Source organism: Alosa pseudoharengus, unplaced genomic scaffold (assembly GCF_046254945.1).
Source record: "Alosa pseudoharengus isolate Yale_2024_CS ecotype anadromous, Long Island Sound unplaced genomic scaffold, YU_APseudo_1.1 YU_APseudo_1.1_scf_4, whole genome shotgun sequence".
Lineage (NCBI taxonomy): Eukaryota > Metazoa > Chordata > Actinopteri > Clupeiformes > Clupeidae > Alosa > Alosa pseudoharengus.
Genome location: NW_027468774.1, coordinates 39081168 through 39109057, shown reverse-complemented (window position 1 = coordinate 39109057; position 27890 = coordinate 39081168). Strand labels below are relative to the sequence as shown.

Genomic DNA, 27890 nt, shown 5'->3' with positions numbered 1-27890 from the left:
CACACACACCCACTTACTATTTAACATATTAGGAAGGCTCCTCAGGTAGAAATGTTATACAGGATGTTCTAAACATTCTTACACTTAATTCATTGTACTCCTTGTACTGAGACTATAAAAATGATACCAAACATGAATACATTTACAGTTAATGACACAAACATAGAATTCAGCTAAAGTTTAACCCAGGTCTTTGTTTAACCCAAAGAGGAGATTGTGGACAGATGGCAGGACCAGTGGGGAGCATTTCACACCTACATCTGCATTGAATAGATCAAAGGGAGAAAGAGAATACCCTCTCAATGTAAATGTGGCTAAGCCCATCAAGTCTGGGGCAAGAAACAGTCATATAAATTTATTTCCTTCAACTCCCACACTCCCAGACCAACATTTCTTGCATATTAATGTGTGTGTGTGTGTGTGTGTCCGTGTGTCCGTCCTGGGTAGATGTGGGCTCTCTCTCCCACTGTGTTTGCCCTGCTCAGTCAGAACCTGCTGCTGGTCCACTCTGAGCTAGCAGTCCACCACCCCACCATCCAGTACTCTGTGCTCTACACCCTCTACTCCCACTGCACAAGGTAAGCACATGGCTTCAAACCACTGCACCGTACAGTCTCACATGTTTCCGTTTAGCCGCTATTATAGACCTGTACTGTGATACACGATTTGAAGATGGCTGTTTATTGTCAGTGCATACAGTTATGTTTTTGTAGTTGGCAATTAATATGTTTTATACTTACATTACTATTTACTTACTCTCTCTCTCTCTCTCTCTCTCTCTCTCTCTCTCTCTCTCTCTCTCTCTCTCTCTCTCTCTCTCTCTCTCTCTCTCTCTCTCTCTCTCTCTCTCTCTCTCTCTCTCTCTCTCTCTCTCTCTCTCTCTCTCTCTCTCTCTCTCTCTCACAGACATGATCACTTTATCTCCAGCAGCCTTAGCTCCTCCTCTCCCTCGCTGTTCGACGGCGCAGTCATCAGCACAGTCACCACGGCAACCAAGAAGCATTTCAGCACGCTGCTTAGTCTGCTGGGCATGTTGCTAAGCAAAGACCACCTGAACCCAGAGGCCAGGTAGCACCAATCACAGTGCTTGCGCATCACTTGCTTGTCAACCCCCCTGAACTTACTTCTCAGAAGCCATTAGGTTGATTCGACTTCATGTAGCCGCCTGCAGCCGCCTTAAGCTGACTGCATAACGTGAGTATTTCTGAGATTCTGATACGGTTTCAAACCGGAACTGTGCATACGTCATGGTTAAAAGCGTATCAAAATTACAGAAATAATCACGTTATGCAGTCAGCTTAAGATGTGTTGGCGTGAGTCATTATGTGTCATGTGTTGGGCTCTGCTATTAATTGAGCTAAAAGGTTAAACTGATCCATCAATTGAAATTTCCAACCCTTACAAGATCGAATAATAAGACTCCCTCACATTCAGTTGGTGGTATAGGGGGTGTGTGTAAAATCATTTTATTTCCACCAATTGTTTACTCTTAGTCCATAGCAACAATCTCTCTCTCTCTCTCTCTCTCTCTCTCTCTCTCTCTCTCTCTCTCTCTCTCTCTCTCTCTCTCTCTCTCTCTCTCTCTCTCTCTCTCTCTCTCTCTCTCTCTCTCTCTCTCTCTCTCTCTCTCTCTCTCTCTGTGTCTCTCTCTCGTCCGATACAGGAAGCTTCTTCTCACCTGGTCTCTGGAGATGTCGCTAATGATGAAGAAATCGGACACATACTCCCCCCTCTTTGCCCTCCCCTCTTTTCACAAATTCTGCAAAGGTCTACTGGCAAATGGTGAGGAGTGTTATGTTAATTAGTGCTGTGCCTAGCCATTCTGTTTGAAAGAGTCTCGCCTCTGCCTAGATTTTAAATTGTGTTCAGATCCGTTAGAAGGATAGAAAATGCTTCAAGTTATTGAGTAAGGAGCTAAATCCTTTACCGTCTGAACGCAATAATGACACTAGGGACTTAATTATTAATCGTAGTGTTAATACAAGTTTAAATGGATTGTCTTGCCTGTGCATTGATGTCTGTTTCTTATGACTCTTTGTAGCTCTGAATGAAGATCCAGCAATATGCCTTCAGACCTGCAACAGTCTGCAGGTCCTCTCCTCATCCCTCTCCCCCGAGTTGTTGCAAAGGTGAACAAACTCATTCTTCCTCATGGTTTCACTTCTCGCACTGTGCTTCTGTGCTTTTTCTGCTAACACAGAAATGTACATCTTGATATACCTGCATATATGCTGCCTGTTACGAGTTCGTTTCCTATGTTTCTCTTTTTTTTTTCACTTTTACTTTAAAGTTACTGAATTATGAATTTGTCCTATGGTGGGGTTTTAATGGTATGTCGTTGTGGTTGGTCAGGTGTGTGGACGTGTGCCGTGTCCAGCTGGTCCATTCGGCCGTGCGAGTCCGTCAGGCGTTTGGAAAGCTGCTGAGGTCCATCCCTCTGGCTGTGGCCCTGAGGTGAGCCCACGGAACACTGCCCTTTTCTCATTAAAAACCCCCCACCACTTGTTCACCGTCCGTGGCATCTCTCCGACGGCCTCATTCTGGTTTTGTGCTGGAGAGTAATTAGTGTTGCTTCTGTTCTCTGCGCGCTCTCTCTCTCCCCCGGCAGCAACCAGCACCATGTGGAGATCCAGGAGATCTCTCTGGCCATCCGCCGACACATGAGCAAGGCGCCCAGCAACACCTTCCACCCACAGGACTTCTCCGACGTCATCAGCTTCATCCTCTACGGCACCGTGCATCGCGGCGGGTGAGTGGGATGGAGGCCACGTGCAGACGTTCTCGCACACACATGCGCGCACACACACACACACACACACACAGGGCCATCACACGTGATCTTAAAAGGCCTAATGGAAATCTTTGTGTAACTTCAGTAAAAGATTACCTCTGTGTATGTAGTAACTTTGTGTTGTACAATGTACATTTGTGCGTGTGTATGTGCACACTTAAAGGAACCATATGTAAGATTGTGGCCAAAACTGGTACTTCAATCACTTTCAAATTACTGTAGAGCGGTGTTTCCCCTCCTCCTCCTCCAAGGTTGCCAACCCGGATGCCAAAACACTACTGACTATGTAATTAGTAGATAGGTAGAGGGTGGCGCATAAGGCCAAAACACAACATCAACATCAGTTGAGGGCTGCAACTTCACTTTTTAAATGCCAATATCCTGGCTGGACTACTGTTGTCAGTGATCTAATTATTTGAAATGAACATGATTTCTTAATGTCTAGTGACATATCAGGGCCATTTTATGATTAATTGAAATACATTTCTTACATATGGTTCCTTTAAATATATACACATAAATACATGTAATCTATGATTGTTGTGTTTGTGTGCTGCAGTAAGGAGCCGTGGCTGGAGCGTCTGTACCACAGCTGCCAGCGCGTGGAGAAGCGCGAGTCCCAGTGTGTGCCGCGGGCCCTGCTGAAGGCCGAGGCCGTGCTGTGGCAGTGGGCCGTGTGGGAGGCCGCCCAGTTCACGGTGCTCTCCAAGCTCCGCACCCCGCTGGGCCGAGCACAGGACACCTTCCAGACCATCGAGGGTGAGGCGGCAGGGGGGTGCGGTCACGGGCGAGGCTGCAGGGGGGTGCGGTCACGGGCGAGGCTGCAGGGGGGTGCGGTCACGGGCGAGGCTGCAGGGGGGTGCGGTCACGGGCGAGGCTGCAGGGGGGTGCGGTCAAGGGCGAGGCTGCAGGGGGGTGCGGTCACGGGCGAGGAGGCAGGGGGGTGCGGTCACAGGTGGCAGCTGGTGTGGGAGCAGACCCACCCCTGGCCGATTTGTTGAGTTTTGTTGAGGAGAATGAAGCTGAGGGCCTCTTCTACAGGGTTATGAGGTTTACTGCTTATTCAAAGTTAACTTGCCCAGGATAGTCGCTAAACCACACGTCCTAAAATCTCTGTGGCGTGGGGTTTGACTTAATGAGAATCTATTTTTCTGTCTTTTTCATAGGGATTTCATATGCAAGGATTGTTAAAGTTCCAGTATGTAGGAAATAATGGAAAATAAACTGTAACCATTCCAAAAATGATCACCATGTTGTCAGAGAGTGAGGAAACACGATGAATTGAATAATGGCTTATTTGACAACATTACTCTAACCCGTGAAACCCCGTAAAACCCATGAAAAAAAATCAGTTACGGGGCGGAATCTCTTGGAATTTTCGTTTATGTTTTGAACGATTAATTCTAGAATAGCGTGTTAATAATGGGCTAGCGCGTCCTCCTATTTGGGTTGCCAAATTAGCAAAGGCCAACTGTCAACAGCTGTCAGTTGTAGTCATGAACGCCTACAAGAGGCAGGCAAATTTCCAAAATTAAAACAAGAAACAAATTAAGTGGACATCGGAGGAGCTTCCTGAGATGGTGACGTCTTCGTCAAACTAAGAATATCAAGTCTGACGCAGAGCTGGCCATATTTCTCCACAACAGGTAGCCTATGCTAAACTTCTAAAATCTGCATCGCTAACTTCAGCTAAATATGTTACGTTGGTTAGAGAGGTATTTTTTGTTTTCACTGTTTCCGTAATGTGTAGCTGGGTCATGGTTGGAGAAATGTTAAAGCAGCTGCAGGTCAACTAACGTTAGCTAAGTCTTCATTACATCTGGCAACCCAGAAGAGGCTCGCGTCTAGTAGTCTTGAGAACGTTCACCAGTGTTTTGATTTTGGCCTACAGAACGTTCGTTAACAATCCTACAAATCGCACCTTTAAGCAACAATACATCAATACAATGTATCCTTTGTAGTAGTAACTACTGTGTAGTAACTAGTTCACTCTTTTTTTTTTTTTTTTTTTTTTTATTATTGTATTGAGTTGGCTTATAGGTTTCATGTATTTGTCTGGTTGAATTTGTTCTCTGATGCAGTGGGAAAACCATTCAGCGCACACATCTCCTTCCAACCTGTCCACCATATGCTCATGTTTAGCCTCATGTCTGTTGATGCTTTATGTGGCCCTGTTAGCAATACAAAGAGCCTCCACAAACAACTGTCTGTCAGCAGCCTACATGTGCAGCAGATGAGAGTGTGTACAGTTTTAAGGCCCATCATGTTCGTCTCTCTGTGTTGAGTTGAATCAGCTGTGTATACATATCCGTCAGCTGTATGTGCATATGTAGAGAATATATGCTCCGTCCACAAGACCTTGAAAATATATAGGTCTTATGCATAGCCATCTGCATAGAACAAAGGGTCAGGGACCATCTTTCATAGTCTCTGCTCCGTGTACACCCACCACCTAAGTGGAAGTATTTAAGAATGTGCATGGACTGTGTTGTCCACAAAGAAATTTCTGTCGAATGAGTAGCATCAAAACAAGTGGCTCAACTTGACTGACTGAATGCTGTTGTCAGCTGTTTTAATTTAAAGTGGGTTGTTTTATTTTCAAAAAGAAAGTTGTACCTCATTCAAGGCAGAACACTTCTAGCAGACACAGACTGAAACAATTTTGAGCAATAAGAGTTTGAAATTGGCTAAGTTTAACACACATTTGTTCTCACACACCGAACTTCTGACATTGCTTCTCTGTTTACCAATGAGATTACTGCATGCTGGATGGTGCACTGGTTTCACAAAAGAGTGCATCATTTCTCAGATATCGCTCCACTGTGGTTGTGTAGCCTCCTGAGAGCTGGCCGGCCCACAATTCCCACTCGCTTTTCTCTGCCACAGCTGTGTGTGTGTGTGTGTGTGTGTGTGTGTGTGTGTGTTTCTGATCTGATCTGGTGTTGTCCTCCATCCTACTCAGGGATGATTCGCAGCCTGGCGGCGCACAGTCTGAACTCGGAGCAGGAGCTGAGCCAGTGGAGCGCAGCCGAGAGCGACGAGGGTCACCACACCAACCAGCTGCGCCTGGCCCTGCTGCTGCAGTTCCTGGAGAACCTCGAGAAGCTCATGTACAACGCCTACGAGGGCTGTGCCAACGCTCTCACCGCGCCACCCAAGGTCAGTGCACCTCTGAACGCCATTCCTGTCTGAACCTGTGGTTCTTCTCGTACTGAGCAGAATTACCTTTGGCCAAATTAAAACACTTAAGTGAATGCTGCTTGGTGTTGGAAAGTTGTTAAAAGACAGAGGGTGGTGCCCCTGAGCAAGGCACTTAACACTTTGAATGCCACGCTGTTTTCGGAAGCTTTGGCTCAGTGCCAGCAATCTAGATCATTGTTGACTATTTTTGTAGAGCCCCAGCGTATTCTATGTTATAGCTATGGACACACATTATGGCTCGTTTGAAAGGTGAGACTTTAAGCTCTGTGGGTACAAACAGTTTATTTCTACATGCCTCTGTTCCTGAGAAATCCCAAGCTAAACAGTGGCTAGTTTTCATCAAAATCCCTGTATTTTTCTAGAAATGGAGATATACATGCAGCGTCTTTTATGAAATATGCACTGTTTGAGCCTGTCACTTTTCTGACACTTACATTTCGGTCAAAGGACTTGTTTAAGATAAATATAGTATCGGTAACGTCTGTGTCGCTATCACCGACATATTCGGCACTCTGGCAAGGATGTGCTCTTTTGCAAACGCGACTCGGCCCATCACCCACTCCGCTCGGCCCGGTCCGTGGTGGAGATTGAACTCCCTCCTCAGCACGGTGATCAGTTAGGCCTACTCTTTCTAATGTTTTTGACATGGCCTGTGGTGCCTTAACGAGACCTGGCGAGACTACCACCTAGTGATAATAAATGGCCACGGAAATAAATGGCCTGAATTTGACCTGACGTGCATGCGTCACTGATTCCACCCAAAGTGGCAACCAGCTGAGTTATGATAAAATGTCCACGTTTTCGTGAGTTTTCGATCGTCATCTATTTCAGTTCTGTTCATGATAGAGTTCTCAAAGTCACAAATAAGGTGTGTTAGAGTGTCTATTTTCGTAATAATAGAAATATTAGTTTCTAGTTAGTATCCAGTTTATCCTGGATAAAAGTGTGTGCTAATGTAATCTAATAACTGGAGTAGGACAAGCTCAGTACAAAGAAACTACTAGATACTAGAAAATACCCATGATACCCTGACATTAAAAATGGTAACACAAAGTAAGGCAATGCAAGGCTTCCTTCAGAAACAGCCCTTGTTATAACCTCTCTGTACACTTGTCTGTAAGGACCCTATCCACAAAGTGTAAGGCTATTTTGAGCCTCGTCAGTAGTTTGTAAATAGTGATTTATTTTGACATGGCTGTATGCCAGCTGCTACAGGCTATAAACCATTTTGTTGCTAATGCAAACAACAGTCTGGCTCAAAGCTCCTCCGATTAACGTAATTTTGCTCCCAAAAGAAAGTTTGAACTTGTTAATCATCCATAAATACACACCAGGCTGTTTTGACTGGGTCTTTCCTTTAAGCATGGCATCATATCGAAGTCATCATTTTGGTGTCATGACATTAGTACAGAGGTTAACTGGCTCAGCAGCCATATCCATGTGGGAAGTCTCACTTTTGTCTCTTTTGCAGGGCATTCGGACGTTCTTTTACACCAACAGACAGACGTGTCAGGATTGGCTGACTCGAATCCGCATGGCGCTGATGCGCGTGGGGCTGATGTCGGGCCAGCCGGCCGTCACTGTTCGTCACGGCTTCGATCTGCTCGCCGAGATCAAGAACAGCAGTGCACAGGTGACGCCTTGCCTGTTCACCATTACAGTTCTCCATATAAAACTGAAATGTGTCTGTTAGATAAGTCTGTTTGCATCTTTTGCAGTGCATGGTGCCCTAAATCATTTTGGGCCTCTGTCTCACACACACCCTCTTCCACCCCCCCTGCTTTGCCCCCTTTCCCCATCTGCACTGACTAGTATCATGGTATAATCAATAATGTGTCTGTGTGCTGTGTAGGGTCCGGAGGTGGAGGTTCCCCTGATGATGCTGGTGGAGGCCCTATGTGAGCTGCGCTGCCCAGAGGCCATACAGGGCCTGGCCGCCTGGAGCCTGGCCAACACGGGCAAGAGCCTGGGCTGGGTCGGCTCTGTGGCCCTGCAGGCCGAGGGCAGGTGAGCAGCCAATCCCCAGATAATGCAGTTTCAATTTTTTTTCCCTTGTTGCTTTGGATAAAAACATCTGCTAAGTATCAGTAACCTTTATTTCTGTTATCGGATTGGGGACGTTGGATTTGGTATCAGAGGTTGTGAACGCTCTCCTTGTTGTCCAGGTTTGAGAAGGCGGCCCTGGAGTATCAGGAGCAGCTGTGTGCGGTGACGGGCATGGACTGCTCCATCAAGGGCTTCGACCACTCGCTGCTCAAGCTGGCCAACTCCAACAGCAGCAGCAGCACAGCCAGCCCCAAGCACAGCAGCAGTGGTGAGCAACCGCACATGCCGGCCCACTACAGGCCACAACACCACAAAGCTGTGCACCACACAGCATCACAGCACTGCACTGTGCAGAATAAAAAGAAACCCTTATACTGATCATTTCCAGCACCCTCTGTATTACTAGGTTGACTAGATAGCCCAGTTAGCAAACATGGTGCCGAAATGGTCCAGAAATGTTTCACACCAAAAGGGATCTATGAACTTGAACTGTGGGTTAAATAAGTAAGGGATAATGTATAGAACGCCGGTCATTATTGGGAAAATAAGTCCCGACAGGGCGAACCGGACCCCGACGCGCAGCAGAGGGGTCTTGTTCCGCCCTGAAGGGACTTATTTTCCCAATAATGACCGGCGTTCTATACATTATCCCGCTTATTACAAGGCTACTTGCCAAAACGAAACAATAAACTCCCCACAATGTGACTCTTTAGCCTACATAGCCTAGGCTATAGCCTATTTGTTACCGTTTCATCGTGGCTTTTGGTGAGAAACAAATAGTTCGACAACAGCACACGCTGAACTTGAATCAAACATTCTTTAAAACACAGCTGATCAACCGTCTGCTTTCACTTTTGAATGAAGTTCCAGTCGTTGCGTAGTGATATGAAAGACGTGAAATAGAAGCACAAAGCCCATTTACCTTGACAGCGGTCTGTTATACTTAGCAACGGTCTGTTATTGAGAATTAGCAGACCGCCGAACGTTGGGAAGGCCCATTCAAGTGAATGGAGCATTCTTCAGCATTATGAAGAGCCGTGTAATAAGGCTTCAGATTTAGGCACAGTGTGTAGTTTTAGTATTTGCAGCTGACGTTGTCTCCAGAGTTATTTATAATGCTTGGTGTGACCTTTGCCCCGTCCCAGGAGACGGCAGGAAGACCGTGTTGCTGAAGTCGAGCGATTGCTCCTCCGAGGTGGTGAACTTCCTGGCCAACAAGGCGTGTGAGTGCTACGTGTCCCTGAGCGACTGGGCCTCCGTGCAAGAGTGGCAGGCCAGCATGCACACCCTCAAGAAGAACAGCAGCAACAGCGCCACCGTCAACCTCAAGACCGACTTCAACTACATACGGTGTGTGTGTGTGTGTGTGTGTGTGTGTGTGTGTGTGAGATAAGGGGGAGAGGAGCTAAGAACATAACTAAGAGTTCCTGAGTTTTCGATTGCCCAGTGAATGTATTAACATGTGCTAATTTCTGTTTTCAATTTAATTTCCAGCGGAAGCTTAAAATAAAGTGTTTTTGGTCTATGATTGTGCTTTGCAGGGGTCAGGTGACAATATTTGTTTTTGTGTATGTGTTTGTCCAGAGCTCTGACCAGGTTTGAAGATGGAGATTTCCCAGAATGCCGTACACAGCTGGAGCTTTTGCCTGGGGAAGACTATGGCTTGCTGAACTCCAGCACCAAAGACAAACTAGGTACTGCATACAATTGTTTATGTACTATAGACTATGTACACACTATTCCGTTTTCGTTTTAAAACGGCATTTAAAAGCTTATAAGATCTCCATCCAGACACAAATGAGTAATGGAGAAACATCAGACTGACGGGGCCCAATCAGGAAGGGAACATGGGGTTTCTACATCATCGTATTTAGATGTTTGAGGATTTCGCTGTCCACATTAAAACGTAACGCTGATGAAAAGGGGGAAGACGGCAGTTTCAAATCGATCCGTCGCAGGAGCTTGAAAACCCTAGAGTAGTGTGGATGAGGGGCATACCTAGCGAAATTGTTCCAGATTCAAACAAAAACGGTATAGTGTGGATATAACCAGTCTCTGCTGCTGTTTTTACTGCAGAGTATTTGCCTACCAGTGATCTAATTTATGCAGTTTATCCAACAGTGGTCTCTGAGGAGTCCAACATTAGCAGTGCATTAGTACCATTTAGCTACTTGGGCTACAGAACCATCCTTAAATCCCAATGTGCTAATGAAACTTTAATCATCCAAAACCAAGAATCTTACTTAAATCCACTAAACATATTTCTTTAGAGCCATACACTAAATATATGACTTTAGAGTAGGGTTGCAAAATTCCGGGAATTTTCAAAGTTGGAAACTTTCCATAGGAATTAACGGGAATATATGGGAATTAACAGGAATAAATGGGAATAAACTGGGAATTTTTAATATGGCAAGTTAGTCTATAACAGGGAACTTAAATGTAGTGGACAAAACCCCATCTTGACCATAATATTAGTTAAAACAACCTGATTTAATGCAATTTCAGTTGATTTTCTACCCTGCACATCAGTCAATCACATTCACACAGCAATCAGCATAGGCTAGACATAAAGGAAACCTATGGTGCGTTCATGTGCATGGGAAAAAAAGGTTTCAACCAATCGGATTTTGTTGAGTGGTGTGGTGTATCTTGGGCAGTGTTGCTAGTTTAGCAAGCTAGTAAACAATAGGCAGACAAAGGGATTCCCGCTAGCATGCTAGCTAGCTTTGTATGCTAAGCTAAGCGTAAATACGAACATACAAATCATATTGCTTATTACGAAACAAAATGTTAATGTTTGTATATGAAACAGTTTGTATGAATTACCCAAAATTCCCAGTTAATTCCCGTAAATTCCAAATAATTCCCATAATTTCCTTTAATTCCATTAAAGTTTCCAATTTGGAATATTTCCAAAATTTCCCAGCTTAACTTCCCATGGTAAGTTTCCGGAAAGTTACCGAAAATGTTCCGCCCCTTTGCAGCCCTACTTTAGAGCAATATTGGTTTGACGTCTACGTTTTACTTTTGTTTTTCCTGTGTGTTTTTTCTTATTTTAATACACTAAATATATGTCTTTAGAGCAATATCGGTTTGACAACTACGTTTTTCTTTCGTTTTTCGTGTGTGTATGTGTCCGTGCGCGTAACAGACTTGAAGCGGCTGCTGCCTGCGGTGCTGAGCCCGGACCCGTCGGAGCTGCAGAAGGCCATCGAGGTGCAGCTGCTGAGGAGTGCAGTGGGAGCCATCACCTCCACCAATCACGAGCAGGACCAGAAGATCGGCCCCTCGTCCGAGTGAGTCCTGGCCAGTGCACAGCCCCGTTGGCTGCCCTCAGGAGTTTAACCAGAACATATCTGTGGATGCAGCCTGTGTCTAGATTTCTAACCTGACACATCTGTGTTTTATGTTTTATTGGCTTATTTCTTTAGTATTTTTCTGTAGTTGCTCATTTCCCCCCCATCTCCCATAACTTTCTTGTCTTTAACCTTTGGTTGTCTCCTTCTGCGTGTGTGTCTGCGTGTGTGTGCGTGCGTGTGTGTGTGTGTGTGTGTCCTCTTGGTCTCCCAGTCTGGTAAAGTACCTGAAGCAGACGGGCCGTATCTCTCTGGGTGCCCTGCGTCTGTCCACCCTGACGCTCTCCGGCTCCCTGCCCACCATGGGCACCATGCAGCTGCACTGTGCCAACGCCCTGGAGGGCTCCCTCACCAACCAGCTCCCCGCTGAGGTAACACCTGGGCCAGTTACATCTGTGGGTCTCTGTGGGCCAGTGTTCTCTCAAAGCCTTATTCCCAAATGCACCAGACTGCAGTGGACTGTCAAAAAGTGAAACTGATGCACAGTTATGCTTCAGTCATGCATCAAGTCATTATTTCCTGCTGGGGGTGGGGGGGGGGGGGGGGGGGGAGTTTGTATAGTCTGTACAAGGAGCACGGTCAGTAAGAAACAAGACATTTGTGTAGAATGTGTTTACTCCTTTGCTGTTTAAATGGTGTTCAAGTTATAGATCTCTCTCTCTCTCTCTCTGTCTGTCTCTCTCTCTCTCGGTTGTCTGTCTGTCTGTCTGTCTCTCTCTCGCGCTCTCTCTCTCTCTCTCTGCAGGACTGTCTGATCCCTCTGTTCAGTGAGGCCCTGAGCACATGTAAGCAGCAGGATGTGCAACCCTGGCTGCACGCACTCAGATACACCACATTCCAGAGGCAGCTCTACCTCAAGCAGAAAGGTATGGCAGGGAGTGTGTGTGTGCACATCTGTTTCTGTATGTTCTGTGGGTGTTTGTTTTGGATGCAAAGAATGTGATAGTTTGTAAAATAAGGTTTTGTTGGTGGCATTTCTTTGTATCAATGTGTGTGTGTATTTGGGATTGAGGTTACAGGTCTGTCTTTTCTAATCTGACGTCCTTTCCCTCGTTTTCTTTGTGTGTAAATGTGTTCGTGTATTTGCATTTCAGTGTGTAGGCTTATCTTCTCAAATCTGGTGTGTGTGTGTGTGTGTGTGTGTGTGTCCCTCATCCACATAAACACACACTCCTCTTCCCCAGGCTCCTCAGCTCCAGTGGACTCTCACCTGATGGAGTTGTGTGTGACAGCGGTGAAGTTCGCCCGTAAGCAGGGCAACATCGCCCTGGCCTCACGGTTGCTGGGTCAGTGCTGTGAGCCTCCGGCCGAGCAGCCCGAGGGAGGGGACCTGGTGCACAGCTTCAGGATGCTCTCGCTGGACGGCCCCGTCAAGGAGAAGTGGGGGCCCGAGCTGGAGATCGAGAGGGCCAAGGTGCTCTTCACTGCAGGTCAGGATTATCTACTCTCACTGGGCTTAGGGTTCTCACCCATATTGTGCTCTTAAATGTGTAATGGTGAAGCTTTGTGGTGGTTGGCCAGAGAGCTGTTTTTTTTTTTTTTGGTGGTTGTTTGAATTCGGCTGTTAGTTTCCATAGTGACCATTTGAGATAGGATTTTCCATCTGCCTTAACCCATGTTAGTGTTAGGTACAGAGGCAGTAAAACTGATATGATGTGTGATTCTCTGCATAATTATGACCGCCACGCAGCGAAGCGGCGTTCATATAGGTTTAGTCAGATTTTTTTTTTTTTTTCTTTTTCTTTTTTTTTTTCTTTTTCGCATGCCCAAATTTCCGTCAATGATTCCCGGGACACTGAAAGACCGGGGTACACGAAACTTGGTGGGCATGTAACCCCATATGGATAGCATGGAACCATCGTTGATCTGTAGCCCCCCCGCTGGACTGGTCCCCCCGAAAGGAGGGTAGGGCAGACACAGTTTTCTGTGAATATCTTGAAAACCGTAGGGTTTAGGAGGACCATTTTTTTTTTCTATGTTGATCTCAAGGGGCCATGTCAACCCATTCCATAACCACTCATTTCATGTATAGCGCCACCTAGTTAAACACAAAAAAGTAAAAATGAGGTGTTGTAATTGAAGGTATCTGTGACCTAACATAGTCAAAACTGCATGAAATCGGAAGTGTCGGATCATTAGGACACCATCTGTATGCACGCCAAGTTTTGTGGAATTCCGTTCATGGGGGGCCACACAATAAATTAATTTATGTTACTATACACCAACTGGCCTGTAGGTGGCCGGAGACAGTTTTCTGTGAATATCTCGAGAACCGTAGGGCCTAGGAGGTCCACCTTTTTTATGTATGTTGGTCTTAAGGGGGCATGTCAACCTATCCCATTACCACTTATTTCATGTATAGCGCCACCTAGTTAAAAATTAAAAAGCAAAAAATTAGGTGTTTTCATCACAATATCTCTGGCTGACAAGGTCAAAACTGCACGAAATTAAAAGTGTAGGATCATTATGACACCCTCCAAATGCATGCCAAGTTTTGTGTACTTTCGTTCATGGGGGGCCTTACAATAAAATAATTTATGTGTACATTTAGTGACGTACACCAACAAGGATTCCCGGTACACTGAAAGACCGGGGTACACAAAACTTGGTGGACATGTACCCCCACATGGATAGCATGGAACCGTCATTTTTCGTTTTGATCTTGTGCTGGACTGGGCGGCGGTTATATTTTGTACCGCTCTGCGATACATCTAGTGTTATTATAAATACTCGTCTACTTGCTCTTCACTTTAACATAAGATATAACATAGGTAGATAGAAAGGAAGGAAGAAAAGAAAGAGACATTGTAGCATAACTTAATTTGAACTAAGAGTCAAATATGATAATGATAATATGATATCAGTGTTTCCCATACATTGACTAATTTGTGTCTCTGGGTGCCCTGCACAATATCAAAATTGACCACCACACAATGATTTTCTATGTTGTACTTTTGAAATGGGATGAAATCCTGTAGAATAGAATACTGTTAGAATACTGTTGGCTTGTCGAGGCTAGCACACTATATTACAGTATTACAGCTACTTATCGTGCAAGGCAAGTATAACTATAGGTTATTCATTTATTGACTCCGACACTCCGACTTCCACTCCCCCCCGCCCCCCCCCCCCTGTCACCAACCACCAACCACCACAAATACAATTCAATTCTGTGGGAAACATTGGATATTGTAAGACTAATTTGATGCATGTGATGGTAATTTGTACTGTTTGGTTGACTGCAGGTCAGTCGACAGGGGCGATGGAGATGCTGAGCTCATGCGCGCTGTCCTACTGCCGCTCAGGGAAGTGCGAGCGTGCCGCCTGCCGCTCAGTGCTGACGCTGTGCAAGTGGCTGCTGGCCGACTGGAAGGACCTGACGCTGCAGCTCAAGCAGGTGGTGAAGCGGAGCACCGCCGGCGCCCAGCCCAGCCTCTCGCCCCTCGGACGCAACATCGCCGCCCTGCTGGAGCTGCCGCTGGAGGAGCAGGGGGTGCCTCGCATCACCAACGAGATCACCGGTACGGACACCTAGTGTCGGGGGTGAAAAAGGCCTCATCAGTGGCCTATTGCTATTCGATTAAACTAAACTTCATTTTTATTTATGTAGCGCTATTAATTAAGAATCAGCCTTGGTTTAAGAGGGTGGTAACTTCTGAAATGCCATTCTGCTGTTCTACTTCTACTGCATACAACGTCAGATAAGTGGTCCCATCATGCTAACGTTATTAGTCTAAAGTGTCTTTTTTTTTTTTTTTTCTTGCCCTGTAGTGAGTGTTGGAGTGGGAGAGCCTGACTTTGTCCTGGGCCAGCTTTACCAGCTGTCCACCTCCCAGGCTCCTGATGTGGCCAAGTCCTGGGCTGCTCTGGCCAGCTGGGCCTACCGCTGGGGCAGGAAGGTGGTGGACAACGCCAGGTGAGGATCTGACCATCTGCACCGTTAATCTCCAAAACAGTTAGATCTCCACCTATACTTTTTGCTTTTGTGTGCCTTGATGATCAAACAAGCAAGTGTTGGGCTTAGTTAGTAGCAGTAGTGTCGGTAATGGTCATGTGGAGAGTGAGCCTAGTGACTGGGCCGTAGGCGCACCACAAGCCTCCATGAGCTCTGCATGGACTTAAGGATGAGTTGCAGCTTGCTACGGTTACTGCCCCTCTAAAGCTGAGGTGCGTTCAAATTCGCAAACATAGGCAAACGTTTGCAAACAGGTTTATGTTTGTCTTGAGTTTTTGGCAATTGTTTACAAAACGGTCTGAGTAGGTAGTTCTCCACAAACATACAGTGGAGCTGGACGAAGTGCTACCGTTACAATCGAATGTTTACACCAAATCGTTCAAATTGAACTGTTCAGAGAAAACGTGTTCGCCACGCACCTCAGGTGTCCACTCCTCTGCTTGGCTCATTATCCGAGTCTCTGCTTTCATTTGCAGTCAAGGCGAAGGAGTGCCACTGCTCTCAGGTGAGAAGAAGGAGATCGAGGAGCTGATCCCCTCGGGCACCAGTGACGAGGACAAGGACACCATCTTCAGCATCCTGGGCCAGGCCATGTGTCGCCCTGCAGGAATTCAGGTGAGAAGAAAGACACTTGCCGTGACCTAGAGAGGGATAAGGTGTTTCCACAACATCAACTATTCTCAGGTCTATTTTTATGGGTGGAAAGTGTTTGGAATTTGGAAAATCTGTTAATATCGTATGTTAATATGTGTGTGTGTGTGTGTGTGTGTGTGTAGGATGAGGACATGGCCCTGCAGAATGAGGAGGACGATGAGGATGACATGGTGGATGTGATCTGGAGGCAGCTGCTGGCCTCGTGCCCGTGGCTGTCGGAGGTGGAGGAGAGCGTGACTGAGGGCCTGATCCGTGTGTGGAGGACCGTGGTGGACCGCATCTTCAGCCTGTACCGTGTCTCCTGCCATGCTTACTTCACCTTCCTCAAGCTCAACGCTGGACAGGTCAGACATTTAGCCAACCAGCGCTGTTGTAATTCTAAATGAGTTGGGACTCATAAAGTTTTGAGTAGTCCTCTGGTACCTTGTGGTGCATGTCTTCAGTGGCGTTGGACGATAGATAGATATATGTAATGGCAGACTATGGACTGATCCAATGTAATGACTAATATGACTTATTAATATTTCTATCAAGACACGCATGTCAGGCACAAGCCAGTCTCTTAATGTCCAACCCTATTTATTGTACTCGTGTCGCTTAGTATGAAATGGCCAGTCTTTTCAAATGGCTAATTTTGGACTCCTCTCTCAGGTGCCGATTGACGAGGACGATCCCAAGCTGCTGCTGAGCAACCAGACCAGCAAGCAAAGCAACGACGACGTGATCGTCATGGCAACGCTGCGCCTGCTGCGGCTACTGGTGAAACACGCAGGAGAGCTGCGAGAAGAACTGGAGCTAGGACTCGCATCCACCCCCACCGCCCCCTGGAGAGGTAACACACACACACACACACACACACACACACACACACACACACCGTCCCCTGGAGAGGTAAAGCACGGCTGACGCACACCAACGGCCGAAATGCCTGAACTCCCACTGCACAACCAGAGAAGCTCACATCAGACACCACTGCTCCCTGTCTGATGTCCCCTCACCTGGTCCTTGTCATGACTGCTTGACACTGAATGGCTTTTTGAGGGTGGGTGTGTTTTCCGATATGGTTGCTCTATCTGGTTTTACTAAACCAACACAACAGCAGCCAGCACCCAGCACTGCTTATCTTGTCATCACTGTTTAATAGGCTTTCTGTGTAACCAAATGGAAATGTTGACAGTAAGTGGTTGGTATCTTGGATATTCCTCCTGGCCACGTTGCATCATTTGAGAGTTGATAACCATGATGTTACTCCTGCCACTTTGTTAGGATATTTGAACCTTGGCTACTGTCTGAATGTGGCAGGGATTTGCGCAACAACTCAGTGCTAATGCGCATGCCACTTAGGACGCATACTGGCAGGATAAAAATCATCGACACTTATAAACTCCAATTCAAATAATATTGTGATACTATTGTAATAAAAGTGACTCGACTAGTGACTTTATTATTTATTAGCTATTCCAGCTGTCATGGCCATTATTGCCCATTAAAGGTTGTATCAGCGATACAGGATACGTCACTTCTGTTGATGTTCAAACAAAACGGAGAGCTAGCTCGCTACTACCTCCCCCTCCCACCCATGCAATTGAAACTCTTCTAAACGCGCACCTCGTTGGTTATTGGTTGAAACCCTTTATTTTGCCTTTGAGTGGTTGCCAACCCTTGCTGGTAGCAATTGTTTTTGTGTACAGATCTCAGAGCCTAGGCTGCCTACAGAGACGCGTTTTTTTGACGGCCTGTTTATGGGGCAGGCAGCTAGCGGATCGTTAGGAAAGATTAGGTGAATGTGATCGTTTATGTTTGGGCCTTTTTGGGCCTGAAATCGCTGACCTTTAATGTCCCTTTGTGTTCGTCCCCAGGCATCATCCCCCAGCTGTTCTCTCGGCTCAACCACCCGGAGGCCTACATCCGCCAGAGCATCTGCAGCTTGCTGTGCCGCGTGGCCCAGGACTCCCCCCACCTCATCCTCTACCCCGCCATCGTGGGCTCCATCTCCCTGGGCGGCGAGGCCCAGGCCGCAGGTAGGAGATGCAGCGTAATCGCCTTGCAGATAGAGGAGGTTCTCACAGGCTGTAGCCTCAGAACTTTCCTTAACCAGGTAGACCAGTTCTGTCTGCCTAAAGAGCTGCTGTTGCTGCTGTATGTTTAATAGTCTTTTAGTATATGGTAATTGTCTGTGTTTGTGACCATCTTCCCCATTCTTGTAGTAGTGTGATAAGAGAGTAGTTAGGATGCTGCCATCGAGTGTAATTAGTTTCACATTTTTGTGCCAATTAAGTTAAAAGCATTGCATTTGTTAATTTCTTTGTTGTTTATTTTGACTGTAGGCTACTTCCATACAGATTCTCATTCACTCAGATGTACAACCCTTGCACCGTAAACTAAAGTGTAAATTAACATCATATTTAATCAGGGTGATGAAACTTTTCTTGGCAAACCCTCAAACTCAGCTGTTCATTTACATATTAGAATTTCCTGTAGCTGTTTCTTACAGCAACAACTAATCAGTGGAAATTGGTGTCACAAAATTAGCATTTGCACAGAATTATCCCTCAAGTATCTAGTCGTAATATAGAGGAAAGCTTCACAGAGTAGCCTAGTACACATAGAGAAACGCATGGATAAACATGTTGTTGTGACGTTGCAGTGTAAATTGATTCATTTGCGTTCCACTCATGCTTATGCCTTTCTTGCGGTGTAAATTCCCACAAAGTCTTTGGATATTGAGGCAGCTTTTCCTTGACTGTCCAGGTAACAAGCTGCCCTCGGCCTTGCCCACCTTCCTGGGTAACATCCAGGGCGAGGGTCTGTGTGGCGGCGGCAGTGAAGCGGGCAGCCCGCCAGCCTCCCAGGAGAGCGGCCGCGGCGAGGAGCTGGTGCTCTGCTCCAGCGAGGACCAGGCCATGATGCAGGACTGCTACAGCAAGATCGTGGACAAGCTGTCCTCCGCCAATCCCACCATGGTGCTGCAGGTACGGAGTCCAATGCAGAGACTGCCACAGCTGTTTTTTAGAGTGTTTTTCTTGCATATGGGTTTTCTTAGCTAACCCCACCAGGATGGTGCAGGTACAGTCACAGAGACTTCCACAGCCTGATATGTTAAGATGAGGCCTTCCCTTAGCCGTCGTGTGGAATGTTTTCTGTCTGCACGCATCATGGGTGGAAACCCAAGATAAATATTAAGAAGTTTTATGTGCCAGTGAGCTGGCTGGGGACAAGATATTTGGCTCTGAGCGTGTGGGGTTTGGTCTGCCAGCTCAGTGGAAAGTGCTTGTTAGCCTGATGTGGCTGACAAGGACATAGCAGCAGCCTGACAGGCTGATCTTCATTAATGTTGAAAGGCTCTGCTTATTAAAGGGAAGGATACCAGGAATAGACTCTATATTCTGCCAGATCCTAATAATTGAGAGAAATTAGCTGAAATGCTTACTCATTGATGTGGATTATGGAGACGGACAATAAATCTATGTGAACCCTCTGTGTGCGTGTGCGTGTGTGCGTGTGCGTGTGCGTGTAGGTTCAGATGCTGGTGGGGGAGCTTCGGCGGGTGACGCTGCTCTGGGATGAGCTGTGGCTCGGTGTGCTTCAGCAGCAACACATGCATGTGCTGCGCCGCATCCAGCAGCTGGAGGACGAGGTCAAGAGGGTGCAGAACAACAACACGCTGCGCAAGTAAGCCACCTCATATCATGGAGCTCTTTCCAGATCCTTATCTCCATCTGGTCATTCCAGATGTATACTTTATCACCAACACACTGCAAGTTAGTCACCCCACATCATCATTGTATTCCTATTGTATACCTAGAGTGTACCCCCCTAAATATTGTATATTATTACACGGCTCTTCACAAGGCAAGTAGAACGCTCCATTGACTTGAATGGGATTTCCCAAAGTTCTAGCGGTCATTATTTCTGAGAAAAGGACCTCTGAAAAAATTAATGACCGCTGTCAATGGCAACGGAGTTTGTGCTTCTAAATCAGGCATTTCATTGAAGGACTGGAACCTCAACCGTCTGCTTTCACTTTTGAATGATCAGCTGTGTTTTAAAGAATGTTTGATTCAAGTTCAGCGTGTGTTGCGAACTATTTGTTTCTCAGCAAATGCTACGATGTACGGTAACAAATAGGCTAGGCTATGTAGGCTAAAGTCATATCGTGGGGAGTCATCCTAAAGTCATATCGACCGGTTCGCCCTGTCGGGACTTATTTTCCCAATATCCGGCGTGATGTTTGTTAGAGATTTGGTATCATTCATGTAGTCCCACCCTTTGCAAACTGTGGGCAGTGTTGAACAATGGGAGTTCTCCCTGTGTGTGTGTGTGTGTGTGTGTGTGTGTGTGTGTGGCTGCAGAGACGAGAAGGTGGCCATCATGCGTGAGAAGCACTCAGCCCTGATGCGGCCGGTGGTCTTTGCCCTGGAGCACGTGCGCAGCATTACAGCGGCAGCGGCCGAGACACCGCACGAAACCTGGTTCCAGGAGACGTACGGCGAGGCCATCAACAGCGCCCTGGAGCGTCTGCGCTGCCCGCAGAACCCTGCCAACCCAGCCAGCAGCTGGGCGCCCTTCAAACAGGTCAGTGGGCCCACCCAAACCTCTGTATGTATGTATGTGTGTAACTTTGTCTGTTATAGACATTTCCTTGCACTCACACATTTGACGTAGTGTAAACATTCAAATGTAGTTTGCGGCTCACTGTGCGAAATAAATGGAGGAAGTAAAAACACATTTTGCATTTGCCAGCTTAATGCGGTGGGTTGTATTTGTTTTGTATCATAACCTTTTTGCAGTGGTCACTTCACACAGTTGAATGCAGTAAGAGAGCCTCCTACTGGTTTGAACTATCATACATTAGTAACTGCTTTTTTCCATCTATTCTGCCATGATAGGCCAGAAATGAGTCATCCCAAGCAGATAAAAACAAGGCTTATTAAAATGTCAGAAAAGTTGAAGTGTTTGAAAGCAACTAATTAGATTAGCTGTTGAGGTTGTATTTGGCTTGTTTTTTGGCTTGTTTGATTTATTGGGGGTATTCCTCATTGATGCAATGGGATTAGATGTCTAGTACTCATTTAAAAACTTAGTCACAGCTTTTCTCCAACCTAGCTCTACTACACTATCTTCACTGTAGGGAGATGTTTAGGCTTGCAGAAAATGAACAGCTTTCTCATGGCTTTCACTAATTTTTGCAACGTGCTTTTTACTGCATATTTGGCTGGTGTATCTCTGATGTTACTGGCAGCAGAATATCCTCGTAAACTCCTGTCTTCCAGGTTGTGCTGGCGCTTAGCCTTGCCCTTCTTATTAAAGGATGTCTGGCTGCTTGTAGGTTTCTGTTTGTATAATGTCCCCTTATGTGACCTGCCTGTATTTTTGTCCCGGTCAGATCATGCTGAGTCTCCAGCAGCGGGCCCAGAAGCGTGCCAGCTACCTGCTACGTCTGGACGAGATCAGCCCACGCCTGGCATCCATGGCCAGCACCGAGATGGCGCTACCCGGAGAGGTGTCGGCCACCGACGCCCTCACCATCCAGAGCGTGGGCAACACCATCACCATCCTGCCCACCAAGACCAAGCCCAAGAAGCTCTACTTCCTGGGCTCGGACGGAAAGAACTATCCCTACCTGTTCAAAGGTATGGCTGCCTGGGTATCTCCATTAGTCAGCATGTATGTTTCTGTAATTTCTGCGTATCAGATGTGAACAAGAAAACATGTGCTTTTTAAATAAGGATAGACATCTCCGCAATGAAATAAGATATCAGGCTGAGGTTCTTGTTTGATAATCATAAGACATAGGGGACTGTTTGGACAAAAAATGTTTGAACCAATATGGAATGACCCATATTGAAGCTGTCTGCACCCTTGATATGTAATTATTTACCTATTGCTTGCCTACTTATTTATTTAGAAATACTTATTTGTTTATGACCCAAAGCAGCCCTCTTCATGCCAGTCCTCTCTGTAATTCTGTCCGCTTTCCTCCCCCATGTGTCCAGGCCTGGAGGACTTGCACCTGGACGAGCGCATCATGCAGTTCCTGTCCATCGTCAACACCATGTTCACCAAGGTGAACCAGCAGGAGAGCCCGCGCTTCCACGCTCGCCACTACTCCGTCACGCCCCTGGGCACGCGCTCAGGCCTCATCCAGTGGGTGGACGGCGCCACGCCACTCTTTGGCCTCTACAAGCGCTGGCAGCAGAGAGAGGCCGTCCTTCAGTCACAGAAGGTTAGGGTGCACTCATGCAGTGATGGAAGACACACACACACACACACACACACACACACACACACACACACACACACGTAGGCATGCATGTACTTAGTGAAGCGTAGTTAGTCGAGGGGTAGGGGATAGTAAGCCTGAATTAATCTACTGAAATTTGAAGTGTAACTTCAATAGGTTTAACTATGCATGCATGGAGAGTGAGAGGCTGTGTTTCATATTCAAGAATTTGAGGTTTCAAATGCATGCATAACAGGCACTGCACACATTGTGGAGCCATTTACTTTTATTTGATATGATGCATAATTCATGCCACTGCTAATGAGTAATCAGTACCTGTCTCTACGGTCCTTATGAAGAAATGGATTTGACTGTATGAACAGTCAGCCTTCACTTTCCATGTTCCAAAAATAGAAAAATGAGGATTTGGGGAAATTGGCCATTCATTTACTTGCCAACCCCCTCCTTTTTTTGGAAAGATAAGTGTTGATGCATTGCTCCTCTCTCATTAGTGACTGTCCTGGCTCTTTCTCATCTCCCTCCTCCTCCTCCTCCTCCTCCTCCTCCTCCTTAGACTTGATTTAGATTTAGCGTTATTTAGTATAATATGTATTTTAGTATATTCTTTATCTTCTACTGTCCTTATTGCTTAGTTGTGTTTTTTTATATTATATACTTTTAATTACTTTTTCTGCTGTTAGTGAATGTTGTGTGTGATGTCTGTATGCTACTGAGACCTTGAATTTCCCCTTGGGGATCAATAAAGTATCTCCTATCTATCTATCTATCTATCTATCTAATCTATCCTCTTCCTCCTCCTCCTCCTCTTCCCATCAGGCTCAGGACTCCTTCCAGCAGCCGCAGAACCTCCCTATGGTGCCGCGCCCCAGCGAGCTCTACTACAGCAAGATCGGCCCGGCCCTAAAGGCGGTGGGCCTCAGTCTGGACGTCTCGCGCCGCGACTGGCCCATCAGCGTCATGAGGGACGTGCTGAAGGAGCTGATGGAGGCCACTCCGCCCAACCTGCTGGCCAAGGAGCTGTGGTGCTCATGCACCACCCCCAGCGAGTGGTGGAGGATCACGCAGGTCAGTGCAGGGCAGGGCAGGAGAGACTGAGGTGCTGTACGGGAGAACAAGAGTGATGAAATTTACTCTGCAATGCAAAATATCCAGGAATGAAATGCATAGAATATGTAAATATTATCCCTGCTCCCTCCCTACTGGATATATTTTATGTAATAGAATTTTGTTGGGTATATTATGTGTGTGTGTGTGTGTGTGTGTGTGTGTCTATATAATAGAATATGTAAATTATCCTCTCCCTCCCCCACTACTGGGTATATTGCTTTTAGAATAAGAACATACAGGATACCCAGTACTGAGATGAGAAAATTCTGTCTCTTTTATATTCAAGTGTTACTCTGATTAACTGTTATCCCTCCCACAGTCCTATGCGAGGTCCACTGCAGTCATGTCAATGGTTGGCTATATCATTGGACTGGGGGACAGACATCTGGACAACGTGCTGATAGACATGACTACAGGAGAGGTGGTGCACATTGACTACAACGTCTGCTTTGAGAAGGGTTAGTTCTTTTTATTACATTTAAGTGATATTTTTTTCATGTTATTGTTCAGATATTGCGATCATGTATTTAAATATTCATGGCCACAATGTAAAACATGATTCTCTGATTGTGTGCCGTAATTGTGTGTTTTGTGTTCACAGGGAAGAGTCTGAGAGTTCCCGAGAAGGTTCCGTTCCGCATGACTCACAATATCGAAACTGCTCTGGGCGTGACCGGGGTGGAGGGCATCTTCAGACTATCGTGTGAACAGGTATGCACAAGTGGAACTCATTTGGCTGCCTCTGGAACATGTTGTGCCAGATTTCACATTTAGGGAACTTAGATGCAGCTCATGAAACTATAATCCACAGCTCTCCCAGGCCGAGTACCTCTCCGAGTACACTGCAGGGATTTCAGTTCCTCCTTTACACTGAGCTGTAACACCGCAAGCCAGCCATTCTTCTTGGGCACTCAAACCACAAATTAAGTTGAAATAAGTTCAATAATTTAACAAACTGTTAAAGAGCGGTTTCACCACTGGGCAGCTTGTAATGTCTGTGATCTAGTACAGCGATAGAAGGGGCTCATGTGAAACTAATGTGGAAAAGCAGCCATTGCATAGACCGTTCAGTCATCCTCTTCCAACTAAAACTTTTCGGTATAGCACAGGGCCAAGGCTATGGAAATATGGCCTTTTTGATGTTGTTCCCAATAAAACTTGTTCACTAAAAACATTTTTGGAGTAAAAGGAGCCTCAGAGGACCTGTGAGTCTTCCCATCGCCCACCACTCTGTGTCCACTTCTCTGACTCTCTGCCTCGTGTGCCCCAGGTGGTCCAGATGATGCGTAGAGGCCGCGAGACCCTGCTCACCCTGCTGGAGGCGTTCGTGTACGACCCGCTGGTGGACTGGACGGCCGGCGGCGAGGTGGGCTTCGCGGGGGCCGTGTACGGAGGAGGCGGCCAGCAGGCCGAAAGCAAGCAGAGCAAGAGGGAGATGGAGCGAGACATCACCCGCAGCCTGTTCTCCTCGCGCGTGGCCGAGATCAAGGTGAGGAGACCGTGGGCTGCCAGTCCACGCTTAGCTATAGACCCGCACGGGTCCAAAGACTGTACCGATTATGCAGTAAATGTTTAGTTAGAGAAACGATTCAAAAACTGTGATTTGGTAGATGATGTGACCTACTGTACGATTTTCATACAGAATATGGCAAATTTAGGACATAATAGTGTAATAGTTTTGATTCCATATTGATTTGATACAAACAGTATTGACATACGTTTGAGTAAACTGTTGGCAAAGTGTGTCGTCGACTGTCTGTGAGCCCATGTGTTGGTGTGTGTGTGCTGCAGGTGAACTGGTTTAAGAACCGTGAGGAGATGCTGGTGGCGCTGCCGCAGGTGGAGGTGGCGGTGGAGGAGTACCTGACCCTGCAGGAGCAGCTCACCCAGGGCGAGCAGCAGCAGGCCAAGCTGCTGGAGGAGATGGACTTCCTGGACGGGGCTGAGAGCCGGCCTGACCACCTCATCCACACGCTGGAGCACAGGTGAGCAAGAGATGCCTGTGATGATGAAGAGTAGATTGTGGAGGAGCTCTAACTACATACATTTTATCTTTGGTGATGTGCTCCAGATAGCCATTGTTCATGCTTTTGTATGTTTTTGTGCCTTTTTGGAAGCAATTTGGAGTTTAGCTTATTTATGTCATTCATCAAAATTGTTGTTCATACACTACCGTTCAAAAGTTTGGAGTCACTTAGAAATGTCCTTGTTTTCATCATTAATGTTGTAAATGACTCTTGTAGAAAGACGTGGCTGATCTTTAATGCAATATCTATATAAGTATAGAGATGCCCATTATCGACAACCATTCATCCAATGTTCCAAAGGCACATTCTGATTACTAATCTGATATAATTTTAAAAGGCTAACTGAGAAAACATTGGAGAACCATTTTGAAATGATGTAAGCACATAATATAATCTGAAAACTGCTGCCCTGATTAAAAAAAAACAATGCAACTGACCTCAGCTGGTATTCTGTCTATAATGGAATGGAATGGAAATTTCTTAGTGACCCCAAACTTTTGAAACCGGCAGTGTAGTTTCCATAATTCATAGTCTTGCGGCAGGCTAGTTAACCTCCAGCTCTCCCCTTCTCAGGTACTCTGAGCACACCCAGCTGCAATCCAGGCAGCGGACTGTGCAAGACGCCATCCAGGGGAAGCTGTCTGACCTGGACCAGTGGATCTCCCAGTACCAGGCCGCCTTCGCCAGCCTAGAGGCCACTCAGCTTGCCACCCTGCTGCAGGAGATTAGCAGCCCCATAGACCTGGGTAAATACACCTCCAACTCATTTAGCATTAGCCCCATAGACCTGGGTAAATACACCTCCAACTCATTTAGCATTAGCCCCATAGACCTGGGTAAATACACCTCCAACTCATTTAGCATTAGCCCCATAGACCTGGGTAAATACACCTCCAACTCATTTAGCAATAGCCCCATAGACCTGGGTAAATACACCTCCAACTCATTTAGCATTAGCCCCATAGACCTGGGTAAATACACCTCCAACTAGGGCTGGGATAAACGATTATTTTTTAAACGATTAATCTAGCGCTTATTTTTTCGATGCATCGATTAATCTAACGATTCATTTTTTTTTAGTCCGATTCGATTATCTCCCCATTAATTCACTAATAGCAACTTATACATCTGAATGAAAAAACATGAATTCTTTAACATTGCAATATATGTTTATTGCTCTTAAGATTCCAAAATAAAAGACTGAAGTGCAAGTAACTACAAGTGCAAAGTAATGCATTCTTAGTCAGAGGTAGCATCATGGGCGTAGATTTAGGGTGGGACGCTAAGGACTAGTCCTAATCAAAATTTTAAGATGACAAAATTGTCCCCACCCATATTTTAGTGAACTTATTTGTGCTGCTGATCATTCCGACAGCCAGCACGACAGTACAAGAAACGTCATTTGATTGGCTGAAAAACCGAGGGGGAGGGGGAAGGGTTATCTGACACGCACGCTACACGCATGGAGAGTGTCCATGCACAGGCTACTTTGCATTCAAGCGAGCAGGTGTCAACGACAACAGTAAGTTACCAGGGCTGTCTGCCAATACATACCCCATAAAAGGCCAAAGTAAAACATTTTGATATTCCCTTTGCCCTTCAGCATGTACATGTTTGCCCCTTTTTGTGGTTTGTAGATCAGCTATGCCACACAAGAAGAAGAAGGGGGACATACAAAGCTTTTTCATTATGCAGAGTCTAAGTAGGCAAACTAGCCAACTGGCAAAATTCGGTTTTTACTGTGTAAAATAACATTAGCTGTTAGGATTACCCAGGATATTGTCACAGCTAAACCTAGCTTCTGTAATCTTTCAACCAAAGTTAGGAGTCATGTTGAATATGGGTGTGCCGCACGGCCATCGCATAGGCTAAAGCAGTGTTTTTCAACCACTGTGCCGGGGCACACTAGTGTGCCGTGAGAGATCATCAGGTGTGCCGCAGAAAATTACCCAAATGTCACTCACTGGTCCAGAAAAGCAACTGTTGCATCAAAGAATTTATAACCACATGCTTTCATTGATTGTATGATTGCACTATTTGTGGTATGCAGGCATTGTACAACGGGGCCCCATATCCAGTATTCACAGAATCATCACATATCCAGTTCATAACAACAATTAAATTAGATAGGCCTATAGTCACCTACAAATGAAACAGAGGGCGCTTATTTTATTGAGCGGGTCTTGCATAGAAGCCATAATAAGACCATATCTGTGTATTATTTGAAATTTTAGGCTATGATATGTTTATTTTTTCTTCACACAGGATGTTAGTGTGCCGTGGGACATTTTAAGTGTCAAAGGTGTGCCGTGGCACAGAAAAGGTTGAAAAACACTGGGCTAAAGCACAGAATAGAAGTCACTGGGCTGCCAATCTTGCCGTGTATTTGTGAATGTAGTCTGCACAATGCAAAGAAATAAAACATAAACTAGGTGCATTTCCATAGAAATGAACATTGCGAGACACCAGATATTTCTACCATGATCTCATCCCATAAAGCTTTTCT

The 27890-nt window shown here is 46.0% G+C and overlaps 1 protein-coding gene across 3 annotated transcripts in view; it reads left to right on the top strand.

Annotated features, from left to right (window-relative positions):
• The window catches only part of smg1 (SMG1 nonsense mediated mRNA decay associated PI3K related kinase), a 55357-nt gene that overhangs the window by 15655 nt on the left and 11812 nt on the right, over positions 1 to 27890 (top strand). For all 3 annotated transcript variants that reach the window (XM_076266224.1, XM_076266223.1, XM_076266225.1), the window contains exons 14-47: positions 448 to 578; positions 907 to 1068; positions 1664 to 1782; positions 2042 to 2129; positions 2353 to 2454; positions 2609 to 2749; positions 3351 to 3550; positions 5754 to 5950; positions 7464 to 7625; positions 7845 to 7999; positions 8158 to 8306; positions 9184 to 9388; positions 9623 to 9732; positions 11193 to 11337; positions 11612 to 11768; positions 12143 to 12263; positions 12582 to 12827; positions 14643 to 14918; positions 15169 to 15313; positions 15829 to 15967; positions 16129 to 16350; positions 16658 to 16838; positions 17866 to 18027; positions 18758 to 18978; positions 19524 to 19678; positions 20359 to 20581; positions 21393 to 21639; positions 22003 to 22232; positions 23067 to 23315; positions 23677 to 23815; positions 23959 to 24068; positions 24628 to 24846; positions 25149 to 25342; positions 25958 to 26130. In XM_076266224.1, coding sequence (XP_076122339.1) covers positions 448 to 578; positions 907 to 1068; positions 1664 to 1782; positions 2042 to 2129; positions 2353 to 2454; positions 2609 to 2749; positions 3351 to 3550; positions 5754 to 5950; positions 7464 to 7625; positions 7845 to 7999; positions 8158 to 8306; positions 9184 to 9388; positions 9623 to 9732; positions 11193 to 11337; positions 11612 to 11768; positions 12143 to 12263; positions 12582 to 12827; positions 14643 to 14918; positions 15169 to 15313; positions 15829 to 15967; positions 16129 to 16350; positions 16658 to 16838; positions 17866 to 18027; positions 18758 to 18978; positions 19524 to 19678; positions 20359 to 20581; positions 21393 to 21639; positions 22003 to 22232; positions 23067 to 23315; positions 23677 to 23815; positions 23959 to 24068; positions 24628 to 24846; positions 25149 to 25342; positions 25958 to 26130 — 5875 coding nt within the window. The remainder of the gene's footprint in view (positions 1 to 447; positions 579 to 906; positions 1069 to 1663; positions 1783 to 2041; positions 2130 to 2352; positions 2455 to 2608; positions 2750 to 3350; positions 3551 to 5753; positions 5951 to 7463; positions 7626 to 7844; positions 8000 to 8157; positions 8307 to 9183; positions 9389 to 9622; positions 9733 to 11192; positions 11338 to 11611; positions 11769 to 12142; positions 12264 to 12581; positions 12828 to 14642; positions 14919 to 15168; positions 15314 to 15828; positions 15968 to 16128; positions 16351 to 16657; positions 16839 to 17865; positions 18028 to 18757; positions 18979 to 19523; positions 19679 to 20358; positions 20582 to 21392; positions 21640 to 22002; positions 22233 to 23066; positions 23316 to 23676; positions 23816 to 23958; positions 24069 to 24627; positions 24847 to 25148; positions 25343 to 25957; positions 26131 to 27890) is intronic.